Source organism: Erpetoichthys calabaricus, chromosome 14 (genome assembly GCF_900747795.2).
Source record: "Erpetoichthys calabaricus chromosome 14, fErpCal1.3, whole genome shotgun sequence".
Taxonomy (NCBI): Eukaryota; Metazoa; Chordata; class Cladistia; order Polypteriformes; family Polypteridae; genus Erpetoichthys; species Erpetoichthys calabaricus.
In genome coordinates, this window is record NC_041407.2 from 100,910,547 (window position 1) to 100,933,497 (window position 22,951).

Below are 22,951 nucleotides of genomic sequence, written 5' to 3' on the forward strand. Positions count from 1 at the left end.
TGGAAAATGGATGGATGGATGGATTCTTTCCTGGTGGTCCTAGCCCTCTATGAGCCACTCCCTGGAGGTTACAAACGATACATTTCAAACATAAGCATGTAGGGTATCGTTTTAGACTATTTCAAGTCAGTGATTATGAATATGAGGTTGTTTTTGATTTTTGATCCATTACTAGGAGTCTAGCACCCTGTGGACCTGTATCAGAGGGTGACAAGTGACACATTTCTATTACAAACGGGAATATTTTGACTAAATGTTTAAATTGATGCACACATTTTAATATTTCAAGTATTTTAACCAACTGTTCTTGTTTATTTTGTAGTTCTACCTCAGGAAGTCCATCCATCCATCCATCCATTTTCCAACCCGCTGAATCCGAACACAGGGTCACGGGGGTCTGCTGGAGCCAATCCCAGCCAACACAGGGCACAAGGCAGGAACCAATCCTGGGCAGGGTGCCAACCCACCACAGGACACACACAAACACACCCACACCCAATTTAGAATCGCCAATCCACCTAACCTGCATGTCTTTGGACTGTGGGAGGAAACCCACGCAGACACGGGGAGAACATGCAAACTCCATGCAGGGAGGACCCGGGAAGCGAACCCAGGTCCCCAGGTCTCCTAACTGTGAGGCAGCAGCGCTACCCACTGCGCCACCATGCCGCCCCCTCAGGAAGTCAATGATTTAATTTCTTATGAACACCCCGAATTAGGGGGGTTTACACTAATTCAGGCTTTTTTCGCTTTGTTCTACTGCAAAGTAAAAAATGCAAGTACAGTGGATTCAGAACGTATTCATCTCCTTCACTTCCTCCACTCTTTATTGTGTTGTCGATTGAAATTTCAATGGATCAACTTACTATTTTTTGTTTCGCGCCGTCCCCCACCATCACCTATCGTCGGGGAGGAGCGAAAGCTTTAGATTCGTCAAAAATTTCAATCTTCGGTTTTCGGCGGATCTCAACGTTTTAGGGTCCCCTGATACTGAAGACATCTCGATGATGGGTGTGTGTCTGTGTCTGTGCTTCACAGGACAGTCGAGAGTTAAAACGACTGGACAGAAAAACACCAAACTCGAAACTTAAGCCTGTCGTGAGATGACGATGTGCTGATTAGTTTTTGAGCCAAATCTTGCGAGAGAAAGAGGCACTCGAGAGCAGGGGACCCCTACTCCTGGGGTCCTGGGGGCCCACTGTGCAGCTCAGACAGACATTCAACACATGTCTGGTCCAGGATCCTCCCATGAACACCCTCATCAGACTGGCAGAACTGGCTCTTACACTTGGCACCTTCTCTTTTGATGATAACTTCTTTGGACCAAGTCTGGAGTGTTGCAATTGTTACCAGAATGGGACCGAGTTGTGCTGATATCTGTTGTTGGCTGGGTGCTGGAGTGTTTCTTATCTTCCTACGTATACTGAACCAGTCCCAAAAATACATTTTGATGGTTGTGTTGGTGCCATCTCTTGCTCTTGGAGCCAGTTACAGGAATTCATTAAAGGCTTTACCAGTTTCCATCCATCTCTCAGGTTGTGACAGTTGATGTTTCCATCACAACTCAATTTTTAAATATCAGTCTTTCTATCAGCTTTCCAGGGCTTCACACCTCTGTCTATTACAAGCCAACCGACTCCCCTTGGTACCTTCTCTACAACTCCTTCCATACTAAAAATTCTCGACTTCTTTCACAGTTTCTTAGACTCGGCCGCCTCTGCAGTGATGAGGGTGACTTCTGTAATGAAGCACTTTAGAATGAGGAGTATCTTCATTGATAGAGAAGCACTGCGTACTTGGACTGTAAATCCCAGCAAGCGAGGAGTACTACACCATTGGGTAGTTTTGGATTTGCACAGGGGTTGCTGGGAAGAAACAAGCAGAGGTACTACTTTTTTACTTTCTCGTATACAGAGTATTATAGGGAAAGTATTGTAATCGTTCAAAAATTCGATGTCGAGATTTTGATGAATCTCGACATTTTAGACCACACTGAGTCTAAAAATACCATTTTTGGAATTGTGTGTGTGTGTGTTACAAATATTAGGTACAAAGCATAGCTTTCTATCAACTTTTGCGCTATTTCCGCTAACTGGAAGTGGTGCTTTACCTTTTATTCATGCAGCTGCAGAGTCTGATTTATTCAACTTTACTTTTATAATAATTGTTCAATATATCATTAATTTGATTTGATTTGTTGTTGATGGTTCTTTAATGTACATAATATACTGCTCAAAAAAATTTAAAAGACCACTTTTAAATCCGAGTATAGCATCAAGCCAATGAAACTTGTGGGCTGTTGATCTGCTCAGTTAAGTAGCAGAAGGGCTTGTTCATCACTTTCTGCTCCTTTGGTGCACATGAGGGGCAACAGTGAGACGACCCCCAAAACAGGAATGAATGCTTTAACAGGTGGAGGCCACTGACATTTTTCCCTCCTCATCTGTTTTGTCACTCGTTTTCCATTTGGCTATGCTCAGTGTCACTACTGGTAGCATGAGACTATACCTGGACCCTACAGAGCTGGCACAGGTAGTCCAACTTCTCCAGGATGGCAGGCACATCAATATATGGCATTGCCAGAAGGTTTGCTGTGTCTCCAAGCACATTCTCAAGGGCATGGAGGAGATTCCAGGAGACAGGTAGTTCCTCTAGGAGAGCTGGACAGTGTCCCTTGTAGAAGGTCCTTAACCCATCATCAGGACCCACCAGTATCTGCTCCTTTGGGCAAAGAGGAACAGGATGAGCTCTGGCAGAGCCTACAAAATGACGTCCAGCAGGCAGGCCACTGGTGTGAATGTCTCTGACCAAACGATCAGAAACAGACTTCATGAGGGTGGCCTGAGGGCCCGACATCCTCTAGTGGGCACCGTGGAGCTCGATTGGCATTTGCCATAGAATACCAGAATTGTCAGGTCCACCACTGGCGCCCTGTGCTTTTCACAGATGAGAGCAGGTTCACCCTGAGCACATGTGACAGACGTGAAAGGGTCTGGAGAAGCTGTGGAGAACGTAATGCTGCCTGTGACATCGTTCAGCATGACTGGTTTGGTGGTGGTTCAGTGATGGTCTGGGGAGAAATATCCATGGAGGGACGCACAGACCTCTACAGGCTACACAACGGCACCTTGACTGCCATAAGGTATCGGGATGAAATCCTTGGACCCCATTGTCAGACCCAATGCTGGTGCAGTGGCTCCTGGGTTCCCCCTGGTGCACAACAATGCCCGGCCTCATGTGGCAAGCATAGATTGATACCATTGACTGGCCCCCACTCTCACTCGCCTGACCTCAATCTAACAGAACACCTCTGGGTGGGACATTATGTTTGGGTCCATCTGACACCTCAGACTGTCCAGGAGCTCAGTGATGCCCTGGTCCAGATCTGGGAGGAGATCCCTCAGGACACCATCCATCATGTCATTAGGACGCTGACAGGAACGTGGGGGCCATACAAACTACTGAATACGATTTGGAGTTGCTGCAGTGAAATTTCGGCCAAATGGACTCGCCTGCCTTCCTGCCTCATCATTTGATCCCTTTGATTTTCAGGGTGTCTTTGAATTCAGCCCTCTGTAGGTTCATCATTTTCACTTCCATCCTTTCGTTCCTAACACGTTCCCCAGTCCATTATCAGTAGAGATAGCCAGCAGGATTTGTTTTCCCATTGAGATCTGATGTGTTTTCAAAATGTTCCTTTAATTTTTTTGAGCAGTTTATGAAAATATAATCCTTGTCTTGCGGTTTACTCCCCAAATATCCATCCCTGTATCTGAGTATATGAGAAAGTCCAGGGGGGAGCACTCACAATTATTAAAAGGAGCTGAAGAACAGCAAGGAGGACTTTTTTTGTGACAACAATTCACCCCACAACCGGATTACAATCCATTTCAATTACAATTTTTCTGGATTCATGTTCTTGTCTTGTGTCCACTTGGATGTGTGGTTTGTCTGGCTTGAAAAACGTCTTCGTCAGTGGAGCGCTCCTAGTCAGTACAAACCTTCATATACTTTGGCATCACGTTAGAACATAACGTTGCATTTCATTCAGACACCCGTTCACAAGGAGTTTCATTCCACCATTCCTCCTCCTCATCATCATCATCATCATCTGCACCTGTGGAACTGGACGTTTCTGGACGGTGTTATGAGAGTTACAGTTGATCATTTTGTGCCTTGTATTTTGTTGGGTTTCATTTATTCATTGTTAGCTAAACAATTATCACCATCGGGGGACATTGGCTGGGATTTTGCAGTTTTGTCCTTCTTTATGTCACCGAGACCCATTCCTTGTTAAATGCCCAGGCGCTCATCAGAGATGGGGAGTTGGTATGTCCTCCTTGTAGAATCATCACCGATCATCAGTGCTTTTCTCCTTGGACAATCACAGATGGTTGTCAAAGCACATCCCTTGGAGAATCGTTGGCGATCATCAGAGCTGGGAGGTTAATCGAGGATGATCATCGGATCAACCTGTGCCAACCCACCACGAATCACTGTGCAAATCATCACGACCCACTGGCAACAAAACATGACCCACAGTTGAAGAAACCTTCCATTAATAGTTTTATGTGTCTGTGAGTGTGCAAGCCAGGTCAAGGCTGGATGTGTTCCTGGGTTTAAAAACCATATTGTGGACAGGACCCTCAATCAAGCCTGGATAGACCTTTCACTCTAAAAGAAGGATGATGATGCTCTCATCCAGTTGGTCCTCCCATTCCACCCTTAACAAGCCTTCTCTCCCACTGATCATCCAACCAATGACCTGATCGTTCCACAGGAGTCTTTCTTCCTATCTCTCCCTCAATCTCCTTCCATTAACCAACACAAACTTCTCGGCACTTTCCTCACCAGGAACTTTCAGCTAAAACAGAAACCACTATGGAACTTGCAAACAGGTTACCCCCAATACCCTGCTAATTTGGTCCTTCTGGAAAATTCCGTATTAAACAAGGAGCCTCTTGCCCGTCTAAAATAAATGCAAAGAATTATTATTATTATTATTATTATTATTAAAAATCTGATTTTACGCATCTTGTTGGATGTGTCCAGCCATCTAGAGAGGGGAGACAGTTAGCGGACCCTTTCAGGGAGCACATTTCAGCTGTTAAGATCAAAGCCCCCACAAAGCCTGCCGTAGGTCACTTCGCATTCCCTGATCTTAGCCACACTGCTCTCTCTGTTTGTGTTCTTTCACAGGCCTTCAAAGACACTTTTCAAAGAAAAGCAGAAGCAGCTCAGCTCATTCTCGGCCAGGTTCTCATATTTCTCCAGGTCTCAATCACTGACTAACACTTTCATCTTTCCCTTCATCTTCTCTGATGGCAGCTTTTTGTCACCAACTACTCACCTTTTCCTTTTCACTTGCCTGCTTTGTTTCCTCCTTCTATTAACATGACCTACTTTTTCCTTTTCAGTTGCACACCTCACACCTGAGGGCCAAACTGCCTGTCTTTAACCTTTCTTCCTTTGCAGCATGGAAATAACCTTTAAACGTTGTGCAAGATTTTTAAATAAAGTAAGTAGTAAAATTATACTGACGAAAAATAAATCCAATCCCACCTACATCTGACCCCATCCCATCAACAAACACCTAATCTTATATGGTATCTCACCTACATCTGACCACGCCCCCATCTACACGCAACCAATCCAATCCTGTCTACATCTGAGCCCACCCAATCAACAAACACCTAATCTTATATGGTATCTCACCTATGTCTGACCACACCCCCATCTACACTCGGCCAATCCAATCCTGTCTACATCTGAGCCCATCCCATCACCAAACACCTAATTTTATATGGTAACACTCGGCCATTCAATCCCACCTACATCTGGCCACACCCATCCATTAACACCTACTCTTATATGGTAACACTAGGTGATCCAATCCCACCTACATCTGACCCTGCCCCATCACCAAACATCTAGTCTTATATGGTAACACTCGGCCATCCAATCCCATCTACATCTGACAACACCCCATCAACAAACACCTAGTCTTAAACGGTCAAACTTGGCCATCCTATCCCATCTACAGTACATCCGACCTACGACTTACAAATGGGGCCACAGCTGTGATGCATGCGCCTCAGTAACTGCCGCTCCGTCATCTTCGGCCTGGGGACGCTGCAAGCGGTGGCTGGACGGAGGCTGGAGGGGGGCGATTTCGCTGCTCACGCAGTGTAGTGACCCTCGGGCAGCTCCTGGTGGCAAGCCATTTCACTGCCCACCCACCACACACGGCTACCCCGTTCGTTCTCGGTGGGCGGCTGGTAATGCTGCAAGCGGTGACCCGGTTGTGGCTGTACGGAGGCCATTTAGTGTGAATGGGGCGGCGGGGGGGTAGCATTGTAGTGTGCCTCGGATGGCTGCGTGTTGAATTTCGGGCGATGGTGGGTGATTCACTACCCGCCTTTGGCCACACCAAGCTCATCTTAACCTTTTGTCTTCACCCTTCAAGAATGTCTCTGAAACACAAATCTGTGCTGGTGATACAGTAAAGAAGAGAAAAACCATCACCATTGAAAATAAAGTAGAAATAATAAAAAGGTCCGAGAGAGGTGAAACTCCATCATTCATTAGCAGAGCACTTGGTTACACTCGGTCAACAATAACATTTATTAAAATAATGTACCTGTTCTGACTTACATACAAATTCAACTTAAGTACAAACCTACAGTCCCTATCTCGTACGTAACCCGGGGACTGCCTGTATCTAGTCTTGTAGGGTAATACTTGGCCATCCAGTCACTCCTACATCTGGCCACAACCCATCCATAAACACCTAGTCTGATATGGCAACACTTGGCTCTCCAATCCCATCTACATCTGACCATCCAATCCCGCCTACAGCTGACCCCACCCCATCAACAAACATCTAGTCTTATATGGTCACACTCGGCCAATACAATCTACAGCTGACCATCCAATCCCGCCTACAGCTGACCATCCAATCCTGCCTACAGCTGACCATCCAATCCCGCCTACAGCTGACCCTGCCCCATCAACGAACATCTAGTCTTATATGGTCACACTTGGCCAATACCATCCAATCCCACCTACAGCTGACCATCCAATCCCACCTACAGCTGACCCCGCCCCATCAACAAACATCTAGTCTTATATGGTCACACTCGGCCAATACCATGTACAGCTGACCATCCAATCCCACCTACAGCTGACCATCCAATCCCGCCTACAGCTGACCATCCAATCCCGCCTACAGCTGACCCTGCCCCATCAACGAACATCTAGTCTTATATGGTCTCACTCAGCCAATACCATCCAATACCATCTACAGCTGACCATCCAATCCCGCCTACAGCTGACCCCGCCCCATCAACAAACATCTAGTCTTATATGGTCACACTTGGCCAATACCATCCAATCCCACCTACAGCTGACCATCCAATCCCGCCTACAGCTGACCCCGCCCCATCAACAAACATCTAGTCTTATATGGTCACACTCGACCAATACAATCTACAGCTGACCATCCAATCCCGCCTACAGCTGACCATCCAATCCCGCCTACAGCTGACCCCACCCCATCAACAAACATCTAGTCTTATATGGTCACACTCGGCTATCCAGTCCCGCCTACAGCTGACCATCCAATCCTGCCTACAGCTGACCCCACCCCATCAACAAACATCTAGTCTTATATGGTCACACTCGGCCAATACAATCTACAGCTGACCATCCAATCCTGCCTACAGCTGACCCCACCCCATCAACAAACATCTAGTCTTATATGGTCACACTTGGCCAATACCATCCAATCCCACCTACAGCTGACCATCCAATCCCGCCTACAGCTGACCCCCGCCCCATCAACAAACATCTAGTCTTATATGGTCACACTCGACCAATACAATCTACAGCTGACCATCCAATCCCGCCTACAGCTGACCATCCAATCCCGCCTACAGCTGACCCCACCCCATCAACAAACATCTAGTCTTATATGGTCACACTCGGCTATCCAGTCCCGCCTACAGCTGACCCCGCCCCATTTCACATCCCGCAGGGAGGACCGTCTAGTTATGAAGGCTTCGGACAGGAAGATGAGCAAGCAAAGGCAGCCCAGTTTGGTAGAGTTTTAATAGACCTGCTATAATTTGTTGATCAGACAAGGTTCACAGTAGCCATAAACAGTGTAAAAGTCAGGGTTAAGACAGGTGAGCTCCCGTTTACCAGCATGTTAAATTAAACAGAGTCTGAGGACCGACGGGGCGGAGGAACACGTGACTAATTACATTATTAAAAGAAGTTCCAGTTTATTGCCGTCACCTTCCAGTGTTTCTTGTACTCGGCGCTCTTCATGGCCCTGCTTCATGTCCTTAACCACACTGAGCTGCTGCTTTGTGAGGAGGCGTCACACACGGATCGTGCAGAAGTTCAGCTCAACTACAACAGCTATCTCTGGTGGAAGGAGGGGAGGGTGAGTGAGTGGTGGGGGTCCGGCTGGCTTGCTTTTTCTCCTCGAGCTGTACATCTTCTTTAGCCCTCCAGGGGCTGGGAAGTCCTCTTTGATAAAGGACCACGTGCCAAATGGATCATCAGGCCAAGGGACAGCTTTTCCACTTCCATCAGCAAGAGCCGGTGTCGCTCCCATTCTCCTTTTCCAGAATCGGTTCGAGACCTCCTCCGGACCGCGCACGGAACACTTCTGGTGAGGCTGAGCCGTTCTTACTCAAACCGCAGGACTGGGCCGCGTTGTGGATCTGCCGGAGGGTGTCCAGCGCCTCGTTCTTGGCATGCTTGAGCAAATCCGCCTGACCCTGAAAGAGACAAAGAAATAAAGAACAAGTGAGCTTCAGACCAGGCTCCAGAATGTCTGAAAAGGGGGTGGGCAAGGTATGATAAGAGTCCAAAAACAAAACGACAATCAGTGTAGCCAACAGCATGGTCTGGGGGGCTGGGGACTTAACCCAGCTATATGACACATACACATACATGCAGTATATATATTGTCACAGGAGGCTGGGGGACAGACCCAGCCGGGATGCCTGAAAGGACCGGGAGGTGGTGTGTTCGTCCTCCGGGCCATGAGGGGGCAACCACACTGGATCAGGAGAGGGCCACGGAAGGGGCAGCAGGGAGGCTCAAGCCCGTTGGGGCCTCTGGTCACCACCAGGGGGCGCCCCGAGCCTCATGGAGCCCGGGACACATCTACTTCTGCCACACCTATGGACGATGATCCTTCCAGGGACACCCGGAGTGCTTCCGGGTGCTCTCCTGTCACTTCCGCCACACCAGGAAGTGTCGTCAGGCAGAGCACCTGGGGCTCATCCGGGTGAGAATAAAAGGGGCCGCCTCCCTCCAATGAGGGAGCTGGAGTCGGGAGTGGGAGCAGGACGAAGCTCCCGTGGAGAGAGGAAAAGGCGGCCCACGGACAGTGAGAGAAAGGCCCGGTGTAAAGGTGATTAGGGCAAGGAGCACAGTGTGTTGTGCGGGACAGTGTTGTGTGTTGGAGAACTAAAAATAAAGATGTGGTGTCTGTCTGATGGTGTCCGGGCAAGTCTCACAATATATATATTATATACAGTATATCCATCCATCAACCAACCCACTATATCCTAGTGGGCCAATCCCAGCCAACACAGGGCACAAGGCAGGAAACAAACCCAGGGCAGTCCGCCAGCCCACCGCAGGGCGCGCAAACACACACACACCCACACTAGGGACAATTTAGAATCGTCAATGCACATAACCTGCATGTCTTTGGACTGTGGGAGGAAACCCACGCAGACACGGGGAGGACCAGGGGAAGAGAATCCAGGTCTCCTAACTGTGAGGCAGCAGTGCTACCACTGCGCCACCGTGCTGCTCCAATAACATTGCATTACTGCAAATGTTTGTGATGTGCCATCTGTTGGAATAACAAATGCAATGTATATACCTCGGTTATATGCCAATTAGTGTGTAATTCGTAAAAGAAGTGTTCATGTTTATGACGTGCCATCTGTTGGAATGACAAATGTAATGCATTTTAGTACTACAAGTATTTGTGAAGTGCCATCTGTTGGAATGACAGAGACATAGCAACTGAACAGACGGGGAGAACATGCAAACTACACGCAGGGAGGACCCGGGAAGGAAACCCGGGTCTCCTAACTGCGAGGCAGCAGCGCTACCCACTGCGCCACTGTCCCGCCCATATTATATATATCCATCCATCCATTTTCCTACCTGCTCAATCCGAACACAGGGTCACGGGGGTCTGCTGGAGCCAATCCCAGCCAACACAGGGCACAAGACAGGAACCAATCCCGGGCAGGGTGCCAACCCACCACAGGACACACATAAACACACCCACACACCAAGCACACACTAGGGCCAATTTAGAATCGCCAATCCACCTAACCAGCATGTCTTTGGACTGTGGTAGGAAACCGGAGCGCCCGGAGGAAACCCACGCAGACACGGGGAGAACATGCAAACTCCACACAGGGAGGACCCGGGAAGCGAACCCCCCACTGCGCCACCGTGCCGCCCCTTATTTTATATATTATATATATATATATATATATATATATATATATATACATATACATATACATATAGGTACACACACGTACATACATATTCATACATACAAATACAGAGTATGCACACAAAGAAACAAATCAGAAGGAAGTTATTTCAAATGTATTATTTGTCGCTCTCGTTCTCGCCACTAGAGGGCAGCCACTGACGACAAAATCCAGAAGCAGAAAGGTAAACTGAATTCCCGAATTTCTCCGTCTTGTCTTCTTTCTTCCTCTCACTGCATCTGTTTTATTCACCTCAGTAAACTACTCTACTACAGTTATTTGTTCGTTTTTATAGAACTTAAATCAAATAAGTAATTTTACTCTCGTTATTATAGCATCAATGCGAGGAACATTACAGAACAAACGCCTTGGACCGCTAGTTGCTTCCGATGTGGGGCCGTTATGGAGTGTCGTTTTTAATTTTTATTGTCCAGTTATTGAGATTACCGTTAGTACTTTTGCGGCAATCCCAGCTCCACCCCCACCCCCCCCCCCGCCCCACTTTCACCCCTTATAAATATTTTCCCGCATTGGATTGCAGTCACCGTCGCATCCCTGCACCAACCTGAAAGAGCATTAACATCGCTTGGCTGGCTCCTTTCTCCGCAATTTCACGGTCCATCTAAAACGTTTCTCTGCGGTTGCGGATCTCGTCCAACAAAATAATGGCGCCTAGAAATAACCCACCTCTTTAATATACCGCGCCTTTAATGTGTATATTATATAGCGCCTTTCACTACAGGTATCCCCAAGAAGCACTACACTTATTATTTGACTGATGCCTTTACTGATGCCTTGTGAATTTCCCCTTGGGATTAATAATCTATCTATCTATCTATCTATCTGTCTATCTCAAGGCTACTTACAGAATCAGAGATACGGTTGATTCCATTTTTTTTTAAGAACTGGCGCACAGAGGCGTGAAGTGACTTGCTCAGGGTCACACAATGTTAGTAACGGGATTGGAACCCACGGCCTTTGGGTTTGAAGTCCAAAGCCTTAAGCACTGCGCCACACTACCTGTTCTATCTCATTACTAACTGGATCTCGTTCTTTTATAGTCCACTGCGTCACAGACGGCTTTACTAGAAAGTTCACATGATTAGGAATCGTGCATTGAAAAGTGAGTAATGCTTGTTATATATAACGCCTTTGGCAGTGAAAATGATCGGAAATAACATTTTAAAGCAATCTATCTTCTATTTTACGCGCCACTAACAGTACAAGTCTAATATGGAAAACCGAATGTGTGTTTGTCCGGTGCGCAAATCTCCGACACATTTTGCACAGATTCTCCATTTGGGGACATCATCTTGTTTCCTACGTCCACCCCTCGGCCCAAAAAAATCCGGGGACTTTATTTACTAACTGCACCGCCGTTTTATTAGGGAGGTGGACCTTTGAACAACAACAACATTTATTTATATAGCACATTTTCATACAAAACAAGTAGCTCAAAGTGCTTTACATAATGAAGAAAAGAAAAGAAAAATAAAAGACAAAATAAGAAATTAAAATAAGACAACATTAGTTAACATAGAAAACCAGTAAGGTCTGATGGCCACGGGGGACAGAAAAAACAACAACAAAAAAAAAACTCCAGACGGCTGGAGAAAAAAATAAAATCTGCTGGGGTTCCAGGACACGAGACCACCCAGTCCCCTCTGAAAAAATGAAGGCATTTTTATGTGCGTTCGCATAATGCCCTGAGCAAGGGAAAGGAGCTATATAAATAACATGAACAACAATACTATTTATTATTATTATTATTTATGCGTGAAGCGCCTATTGCGAAAACCTATGTCTGTCCGTCACATCCACATGAAACCACTCGGCCCCCGTCGACCACTACCGTTGAGACGTGGCACACTTATTCTTAAAGGAAAATTTTCGAGACAGTTCCATTTACGTTGAGATGATCTCGAATAGATCGTGATGTATATAAAATTTTAAAGTTTCAAAATTTCCCATTGACCTGCATTAGCGAATTTGCGAATTCGTCCATCTTAAAACGGAGAAACGTTCTGTGAGACTTCAAGTACGAAATAGGTTTACTGTTTCGCGAATACCTTGCGTGTAAGGGAAGTATTTTCTGCAAGAAAAGAAAATGAAAAGTATATAATTAAAATGCAGTCTCTCTTCTGCCGTTTATTCTCCAAAGACTACGCGTAAGGATGCTGCAAAAATTAAATATAAAATAAAATACACAGAAGAGTAATTTGTGACATTTCTAAAAATAAAATTAAATCACTCTTTTTTCTTTTCATTTTTTTTTTGTCAGTCAGTTATTATCCAACCCGCTATATCCTAACACAGGTTCACGGGGGTCCGCTGGAGCCAATCCCAGCCAGCATAAGGCGCAAGGCAGGAACAAATCCCGGGCAGGGTGCCAGCCCACCGCAGGACACACACACACTAAGCACAATTTTAGGACAATTTTTTGGGAGGAAACCCACGCAGACAGAGCGAGAACCTGTAAACTCAAAGCAGGGAGGACCCGGGAAGCAAACCCAGGTCTCCTTACTGCAGGGTAGCAGCGCTACCACTGCGCCACCGTGCTGGCCCCAAATTATCCTCACAGGTGGCTTACCAACTCGCTTTGAGTAGTGAGAAAAGCGCTATATAAATGTAAAGAATTATTATTATTAACTTGTTGTGTCAGTGTCATAATTAGAATGAAAATGGCAAAAGAGAGACAGCATTTTCATTTTATAATTTTAACTGTCATTTACTTCTTTTCACCCTGCCCGGGATTGGTTCCTGCCTTGTGCCCTGTGTTGGCTGGGATTGGCTCCAGCAGACCCCCGTGACCCTGTGTTCGGATTCAGCGGGTTGGATAATGGATGGATGGATTTACTTCTTTTGTAGAAAATACCTCCCACACGCGAGATGTTGCTAGAACTTGTATATTTTGTAGATTTCTTTTCTTCTTTCACTTGTCCGACAGCCGCTCGGATGTCCAATGCCAGTCCGTCAGACGCCGGGCGGAGCAGAGCGCACGCGCACAAACATCTCAAAGAGCAGCGCCCTCGCCTGGTGCTTTAGGTAAGTTAACTAAGAGGAGGAAGAAAAAAAAAAAGTCCCCTCTGTGGAGATAAATGGAAGTGGGAAGCAGTTAGGCCAGCATATGTAAGACCGAATTGATTGAACAACATTATTATTGTGAAGAACCGACGTAATCAACCTGCAGCTAAACGGTTTTCTGAATTAATTAACAACACGGAAAAGCCGCTGCTGCCCTAACTGATATGAACACGGAACGGGTTTAGAAATGGCCAGTGGCGCCGGGAATTGGGGGTCTTCAGAGGCTCAAGACCTTCATCTCTGGCGCTCAGTCCCCCTGGTGATGTGCACGAATAATCGCGGCCAGTCTCTGATCTCGTTGCCCATTGGGTATCATTTGTATTTTCGTTATTGCAATAAATCTGCTCCTTTCCAATTTTCGAAAACGTAAGATGAAACGGGCACGAGTTTGTGTCAGCAGTGTATGAAGAACATGTGATAAGTAACGAAGAAGCTGTTTTGTAATGATTGTCGTCCGCTTTACTCATTACTGTACATGTTTGTACGGTTAGTTGATGAATTTTCCAGGCCTATAGTATAATATTAAATGATGAATGTTCCAGTACAATATGGAATAGTAATAAGTATAAGCACCACAAAACCTGATATTGGTGTATTGAATGAATGCGTAATTAGGCATCGAGCTGTAGTCGAAATCGCCTTTCAGGCCTCTAGAGCTTTAATCGAAGTCGCCTTTCTCTGAATTTTTGCGGCCGTAAATCCGCCGCCTGCCTCGAAGGTTTTTCGTGCAGCTGCGCAGAAGGCGACTGCGCATTCGGCTTCGGACGTGCGCAGAAGGCGACTGCGCATTCGGCTTCGGACGGACGTGAGTGAGTGAGTGAGGAGGCTGGCGAATTATGTATTAAGATATAATTTTCCATTATAAAATATCCATGCATTTTAAAACGAGAAGTGCCAACCCCGGTCACACTGGACATAAAGTCGGAATCCACTGTGGACGACGGGACTTGTGCCCGTTTCTCATAGATTCACATTCAGTAATTCGGTGACAGTTCATAGTCGCCACTTTACCTTATCAGCAGCTCTTTAGGATATGAAAGGACCACCCATCAACCCCCAAACCACCCACCACCCAACGCACACACGTACAAGGAGAACATGTAAACTCCACATACACGGGCAAAAGCGTTACCGTCTGCTCCGCCTTCTTTAATGATTAGTACCTTTACAAAGTGCGTTACATGGCACGATGCCCGTCTTCTATATAATGCCTTTCAGAGTGGGCACAAACACAAAGTGCTGCCAGACCATAACCACGGACCGCTCTGTTACTCGTAGAGTGAAGTGTATCAGATACCAACAGACTGTGAAGTCTAAGCGGGCATTCAGCCGCATTTTACAAGAGGGCACCGAGACAGTGAAGCCGCGGGCACGCAGGGCAGCTTACCTTGAGCACAGTGATGTTCCAAGCAAAGCTCTCCAGGGCTTTCTGGAGTTTTCTGCCTTTCAGACCCTCTCGGACCCCCATGGAGTGCAGATCTTCATGGAAATCCATCCCTGGAACAAAGCATGGAGATCAACACATCAGGGCAAAGGAATTGGCACGTGCCCCTGGCACAGGCTTCCAAAAACAACATCTATGGGAAAAGAATCTGTCAGCTGAGGTAAAGCAGCCACCCACACCTCAAATTGAGGGAGGTTTGCTGTTTCTCGAAAATAATTTTTGGCAGAGCGCAACCACCAGCCAGATGGCTTGACCTGGCAGCACGTCATAAGCAAAGACTTTTCAGCACCACGGAAAGCAAGGTGGCAAATTTCACAGGAGAATGTACAACGTCAAGATGGGGCACATTGCTAAAAAACTTCACGTTGCAGAATAAAAGCGAGCATCTGGCCCACCCGGGCTGGTGGCTGTCTGACTGCAGCTCAGTGGGCACACAGCCCACCTCCCTCGCCATACAAACCCCACGGCATGTTTAGTGCTGGCCAAGTTGTGAGCCGCAAAGAGAAAGGCGCATATGGAGATAAACTGGGATCTGAAGGCAGGGTGCCAGCTCACCCACAGGTACTTGGCATTGCAATCTGTTATGACAGTCTGGAGTCAAGCAATCCATAGGATAGGCTCAAAACTGCCGAGCCCAAGAACCACAAAACACAAAACAGACCCTTCGAGGAAAGAAGTCCACTAATTTAAATCAGAGGGGCCAGCCATTGCCAAACAAGACTTGTAAAACTGTATTACTGCAAATGTTTGTGATGTGCCATCTGTTGGAAATAACAAATTCAAAGCATATGTCTCTGTTATATGCCACTTAGTATGTGATTCGTAAAAGCATTGTTAAAGTTTATGATGCGCCATCTGTTGGAATGACAAATGTCATGCATTTGCAGACGTCCACTGCCATGGATCAGCTTGGTCACCCGTTACCAAATTTGACAGGAGACCAGGGGTTCACTAAGAATAAAAGGGATGGGCATCCATTATAAAAGCTCATTAGGACAAACTCCACTGACAAGGTTCTGAGTGGAAATCCTTCACAATAAAAGGTCAGGCTCTTCAAGGGATGAGGTGGTCCATGTTAATGGATGACACTGGGTATCAATTATGGTAACACATACTGGAAAAGACGCCTCCCTTTTCTGCATTTTGGTCCGGCAGCCACACCCACAGGGTTCCTGGGACATCAAGTCAGGTCTGCACTCTGCACGGAGTGACACCATCTTAGCTCATCGAGCCAAAGGAGAACTCCATGGACTCCAGTGACCAAGTGGGCTTCTTACTGCAAGGATGTCCCTTCCTCCCCAGTGGTCTCATTCCATTTGAGCCCCAACTACACATGTGTGACAAAAAAAAAAAAAGGGCCCTCACCGTTCACTTCCACTCCTCAGCGAGTCTGAACTTGTTAGAGAGCTGGTGAGGTGGGAATATTGACAGCGTGGCTCTCTACCATTGACGCACGTCCTTCTTGTGTCATCTCTCCTGGGTGCCTGTGGGGCCCAAGGGGAGTGCGAACAAAACCACAGACGGGCTGAAGGTGGGGGTGCCACTTTGCTGACTACGACACCTTGGTCATTTGTTTCTCCTTTGGCTGCTGTCCTGTGAACTTCTCCCCAGCTGTCAGCCCATGAACAATGACAAGGAAGTCAGCACAGCAGGCAATAAATCTGAGGAATCGCCCACTCGACGCTTAAGGAAGTGTCATGGGGACCAACTCCTAAGAGGCTCCAGGATTTTGCTCGGGACACACCAGATGTGCGGTGTATTCCATCCCAAAGGGAACGAAAAGGGCAGCCAGCTGAGGGCAGATCTGCATGCCAAGCTGTGTTTGAGCCTGGTGTGACCGGACAGAGCAGAGACTTGACCTCAAATGTGAGATTTTGTCCTGAGTTCACCCCAATGCAAAAATATATCCAGCTAAACGACCTCAGTGTTATATTGTACTGAAGTAGAGAAGCCTGCGAGCAGACGGGGCAGCCACCCGGGCCCAGAAATGATGGGCCCTCTGCAGTTCAACCCATTGGCACGGATCTGCTGGGAGGTCTGACGGTCAACCCAGTGCAAACTTACAGACAGATAAAGTACAACTGTATTATATTATATTATATTATATTATTCAACACGCTGGAGGGACTGTGTCTCTCGGCTGGCCTGGGAACGCCTTGGGATTCTTCCGGAAGAGGTAGAAGAAGTGGCCAAGGAGCGGGAAGTCTGGGCATCTCTGCTCAAGCTGCTGCCCCCGTGACCCGACCTCGAATAAGCAGAAGAGGATGGATGGATATATTATATTATATTATATTATAGGGTGGCACGGTGGCACAGTGGGTAGCGCTGCTGCCTCGCAGTTGGGAGATCTGGGTTCGGTTCCTAGGTCCTCCCTGTGTGGAGTTCGTGTCTGCGTGGGCTTCCTCCGGGCGCTCCGGTTTCCTCCCACAGTCCAAAGACATGCAGATTAGGTGGACTGGCGATTCTAAATTGGCCCTAGTGTGTGCTTGGTGTGTTTGTGTGTGCCCTGCGGTGGGTTGGCACCCTGCCTGGGATTGGTTCCTGCCTTGTGCCCTGTGTTGGCTGGGATTGGCTCCAGCAGACCCCCGTGACCCTGTGCTCGGATTCAGTAGGTTGGAAAATTGATGGATATTATATTATATTATATTATATTATAATTAGCTGTGCTACCCCTCTAAGACAAGTTGAAATCTAACTAATCAACAATGTGAGCATTAATGATTGCAATGCACCACTTATTGGAATGTATCTTGTAATACATGTAGTAATATATCCATTGTGGTACCCAGCCAAGACACCCTAGAAGAACGGAGGAGGGGGCCACGGGTACAGAGCTGGGAAGCTCGACACTGTAGGGGCCTGTGGTCACTGCCAGGGGGCACCCCAATACCAGTAGGACCCTGGACCTCAGCACTTCCGCCACACCCAGAAGTGCTGGGGGGAAGAAAAGAGGGGACACCCGGAGTGCTTATTTAACTGGGGCGTGTTGGTGGGAGATTGCCGGGGACACACCTGGAGCACATCTAGGTGCTTATCCTCCCTTCAGAGGATGACTTGAGTCAGGTGGAGGAGTGGACGAGGTCTCTGGAGGAGAGAAGGAGGCGGCCTGAAGGCATTGTGTGTTGGCCAAGGGTATTGGGGGCTTGTGAGCTGAATTTGTACAATGGAAACCCTCAATAAATGTGTGTGGGGTAAATCTAACATGTCTGCCTGTCTGTGTCCGGGTCATATTCCACACCATCCATTATCCAACCCGCTATATCCTAACTACAGGGTCATGGGGGTCTGCTGGAGCCAATCCCAGCCAGCACAGGGCGCAAGGCAGGAAACAAACCCCGGGAAGGGTGCCAGCCCACCACAGGGCACACACACCAAGCAATTTAGAATCGCCAATACATCTAACCTGCACATCTTTGGACTGTGGGAGGAAACCCACACAGACACGGGGAGAACATGCAAACTCCATGCAGGGAGGACCCGGGAAGCAAACCCGGGTCTCCTAACTGCGAGGCAACAGCGCTATCACTGTGCCACCGTGCCGCCCCTGTAGTAATTATATTCATTATTAATAATAACAATAATAATAATACTTTTTATTTATATAGCGCCATTCCCATGCTCAAGGCGCTTGCATCAGTCATTCCAACAGATGGCACATCACAAACATTTGTAGCAATAAAATTGTATTACTACAAATGTTTGTGATGTGCCATCTGTTGGAATAACAAATGCAATGCATATATCTCTGTTATATACCACTTAGTATGTGATCTGTAAATAAAGTGTTCGTGTTTATGATGAGCCATTTGCTGGAATGACAAATGTAATACATTTTAGTCCTACAAGTGTTTGTGAAGTGCCACCTGTTGGAATGACAGAGACGTAGCAACTGAACAGACACCCAGATACACTGATCCTTTTCATTAAGGTGGACTAGCTGTGCTGCATATCTAAGATGGGTTGAAATCTAAGCAATCGACATGGAGCTCAGCGTGTTCAGCATTAATGTTTGCAGTGCACCATCTACTGGAATGTATTTTGTAATGCATGTAGTAATAAAATGCATTACATCTGTCATTCCAACAGATGGAGAATCACAAACGTTTGTAGTAATAAAATGCTATCAAATTGTTATCAATCTTTAATTTAATATTGTATTTTGTATCAGTATGCTGCTGCTGCTGGAGTATGTGAATTTCCCCTTGGGATTAATAAAGTATCTAATTATCTGTAAGAATGACAAATGAAATACATATGTCTGTTAAATGCTATTTAATATGGGATTCATAAAAGCTGTGTTAATGTTTGTGAAACTCCATCTATTGGAAAGAGAAATGCAATGTATTTTATTACTACAAATGTTTGTGATGCGTCCTCTGTTGGAATGACAAATGCAATGCACAGGACTCTGTTATATGCCATTTGGCATGGGATTCATAAAAGCAGTGTTAAGTTTGTGATATTGCATCTGTTGTAATAACAGATGCAATGCATTTTATGGCTACAAACTTTTGTGATGCACCATCTGTTGGAATGACAGACAAATAGCAACTGAACGGAAACACAGATACACAGATGCATAGACACAGTGCCCTTTTGCTAGCTGTGTTGCCTGTCTAAAATGGTTTGAAATCTAAGAAATCAACGCAGGCCTCAGTGTTACCATTTGCACTGCACCATGTGTCTCTTTTATAATACATTCGTACTAACCCCTACTCTCTCTTCTGTTCTTTTTCCAGTTTTCTGTGGTGGCACCCTGCGCCACCACCACCTAATCAAAGCACCATGATGTCCCTACATTGATGGATTAAAGGCCAGAAGTCCACGTAACCGTCATCATCAAGTCCTTTCATGAAAACCCTGAATTCAATGAGGACTGATTGAGATCATTTATGTTAGGTAGAAGGGCGGCACGGTGGCGCAGTGGGTAGCGCTGCTGCCTCGCAGTTGGGAGACCTGGGCACCTGGGTTCACTTCCCAGGTCCTCCCTGCGTGGAGTTTGCATGTTCTCCCCGTGTCTGCGTGGGTTTCCTCCAGGCGCTCCGGTTTCCTCCCACAGTCCAAAGACATGCAGGTTAGGTGGATTGGTGATTCTAAATTGGCCCTAGAGTGTGCTTGGTGTGTGTGGTTGTGTTTGTGTGTGTCCTGCGGTGGGTTGGCACCCTGCCCAGGATTGGTTCCCTGCCTTGTGCCCTGTGTTGGCTGGGATTGGCTCCAGCAGACCCCCGTGACCCTGTGTTCAGATTGGAAAATGGATGGATGGATGGATGTTAGGTAGAATGCCTAGAGGGGGCTGGGTGGTCTCATGGTCTAGAACCCCTGCAGATTTTATTTTTTTCTCCAGCCGTCTGGAGTTTTTTTTTGTTTTTTCTGTCCTCCCTGGCCATCAGACCTTACTTTTATTCTATGTTAATTAGTGTTCTCTTATTTTAATTCTTACTTTGTCTTTTTTTTCTCTTTCTTCATTGTGTAAAGCACTTTGAGCTACATTATTTGTATGAAAATGTGCGATATAAATAAATGTTGTTGTTGTTACACGCCATTTGATATGGGATTCGTAAAAGCCGTGTTAATGATTCTGATGTGCCATCTGTTGGAATGAAAAATGCAATACATTTTATTACTATAACTGTATGTGATGCGCCATCTGTTGGAATGACAGAGACATAGCAACTCGACGGACAAACTCTTATCCTTTTATTAAGGTGGATTATTATGAAATTATATCAACTCCTCATGAGCAAACAGGGCAGCTAGCTGAACTCAGATACGCTCCACTTTCTACAGGTTGACCCACACAGATATTTATCTGTCTCTTAGTGTTTTTCGAGTGGAGCTCGGATGTATGGTGTTACGTGTAGTTATTTCCAGTGTAAACATATTTATAGCTGCTATATGTTACATTATGGTCATGTCACATTGGCGATTTTCAACTGTAGCCTTCATTTACAAACTCTTAATGAGTCAAGGCAGTCAGCAGTGCGCTCCTATGATGGCAGTTGTCTAGTCTGACATACCCAGCGACTCAGTCCAAGTAGTCCATGACTTTACGTTCAGTCGCAGGGGCAGCACTGTGTTTATGGGGGCTGTCAACCAATGAATGCTCATCTGGAAGTACAATGCATAGAATGCGGCGATGGGGAATAAGGACCGCGGGTTCAAACAAAAGAGGAGCTCAGCAGTCTGATGTCTTGTGTGTTACGATCCACAACTGAAAGAAAAAACGAAGAAATGGGATGAGATTGCGGCTGAACTCGTGGTACAAGTTAACCCTTTGTACAGCACCGGCTCCGTCAAGGCAAGACGCTATTATTGACAGTCCAAAAAAGGGGCAAGCAGGACACATCCAGCGATTTGACATGGCCTGTGATTTTCAGTTGTGTAAAGCAAACACAGTCCGCAAGTCTGACATACCCCATGACTAGAAGTCGTGTAATGTGACATCACTAGCTGACGGTGACCAAACAGGACATTGAGCCGAACTCAGATGTGTTCTGAATCCCCCTTCAGTTCCCCGAATTGTGAAGATTCAGGACAGTAAGCTGAGCACAGATCTGACAGCGAGCTAAGTGCACAACCCCACACCAGGGGGGGACATTCAGAGCAGCGAGCCGAGCACAGAAGGACACTTCGACTGCAGCCAACTCCAGAAAGTCAGATGTGCACCAACCGGTATTGTCATTTATTTTAGACTCTTCTGGGAAAGAGCAAGAAGAGCACAAAGCCGTATGGCAGTTCAGTGTCAACAGACAGGGGGGGTCGGACATCATCTTTGCCTTTCATGTCCTTTTCCTGGGTTTCAGTCATTTTTGAGGTTCTGCTTGCCTCCCATCCCTACTTAGGATGTCTGCTGGGGTCTTTTTTTGCAGATCTCTGGCTCAGCATCACAAAACCGCATATCAATTGAGTGACACATGAAAGTCTAAAGGCTGAGCAGCTGTCATGTGCAATAAAAGAAATGAGTTTGTCCTGGCTGCTTTTAAGCCAGATTGAAAAGCATTAGCTGGTGCTCCATTTTAGCATTACATTTCCTCCATTCAATTAATATCTTGATGAACCTTCCATTGTAATGCAGTGATGATGATGATGATGACACATTAACTGTAAATCGGTGAGCAGGCAAATGGCCGGACGCCCCAAAGTGGTCGCTCAGGGTGCAGAGTGGAGGAGGATGGTGAGACATACGAGGTCAATAATAAATCAAGCAGGTGAGAATGTGAAGCAAAAAGATAAATTTAAAGAAAATTTTAAAAAATTTAAAAACTGGTAAGGTCAGAGGTTATTGGGCTGAATACCCCATCCCCACAAAAAATGCCTCACCACACGCAGCCCACTCCTCCAAAGCAAAAGTGCAAACCGAGTATCGTGAGGACTCCGACAGTGTAAAGACACCGTTAGACGTCATGAGCTCCCCCTAGTGGCTAATGTTCTAGACTGCAACTGGAAAGAAGAGCATTCAGTCAGATTACCCTTCCACAACCCTAAGGTTAACCCAGTGTAAGTGGGCGGAGCTCTGGAGGTCTGCGACGAGACTCTATTGGCACCCACTAGAGTCAACTCCTCCTACTTGAGCTGCTCATTGGAGTCAAGTCCACCTACTTGGGCCACCTCTTGGAGTCAATCCCATCTACTTGGGCCACCCACTGGAGTCCACTCCACCTACTTGGGCCGTCCATTGGAGTCAACTCCTCCTACTTGGGCCACCCACTGGAGTCCACTCCACCTACTTGGGCCGCCCATTGGAGTCAACTCCTCCTGCTTGGGGCCGCCCATTGCAGTCAACTCCTCCTACTTTGGCCGCCCACTGGAGTCAACTCCACTTACTTGGGCCGCCCATTGGAGTCAATCCCACCTACCTGGGCCGCCCATTGGAGTCAAC

At 46.7% G+C, this 22,951-nt stretch overlaps 1 protein-coding gene across 1 annotated transcript in view; it reads right to left on the reverse strand.

Moving 5' to 3' along the window:
• Nucleotides 1-8,090: 8,090 nt before the first annotated feature.
• plcl5 (phospholipase C like 5) overlaps nucleotides 8,091-22,951 on the reverse strand; it is a 141,882-nt gene continuing 127,021 nt past the window's right edge. The window contains exons 5-6 of the mRNA XM_051918831.1: nucleotides 15,016-15,125; nucleotides 8,091-8,789 (exon numbers count right to left, since the gene is read on the reverse strand). Of these exons, the coding sequence (XP_051774791.1) occupies nucleotides 8,598-8,789; nucleotides 15,016-15,125 (302 nt within the window). The 3' untranslated portion in view covers nucleotides 8,091-8,597. The remainder of the gene's footprint in view (nucleotides 8,790-15,015; nucleotides 15,126-22,951) is intronic.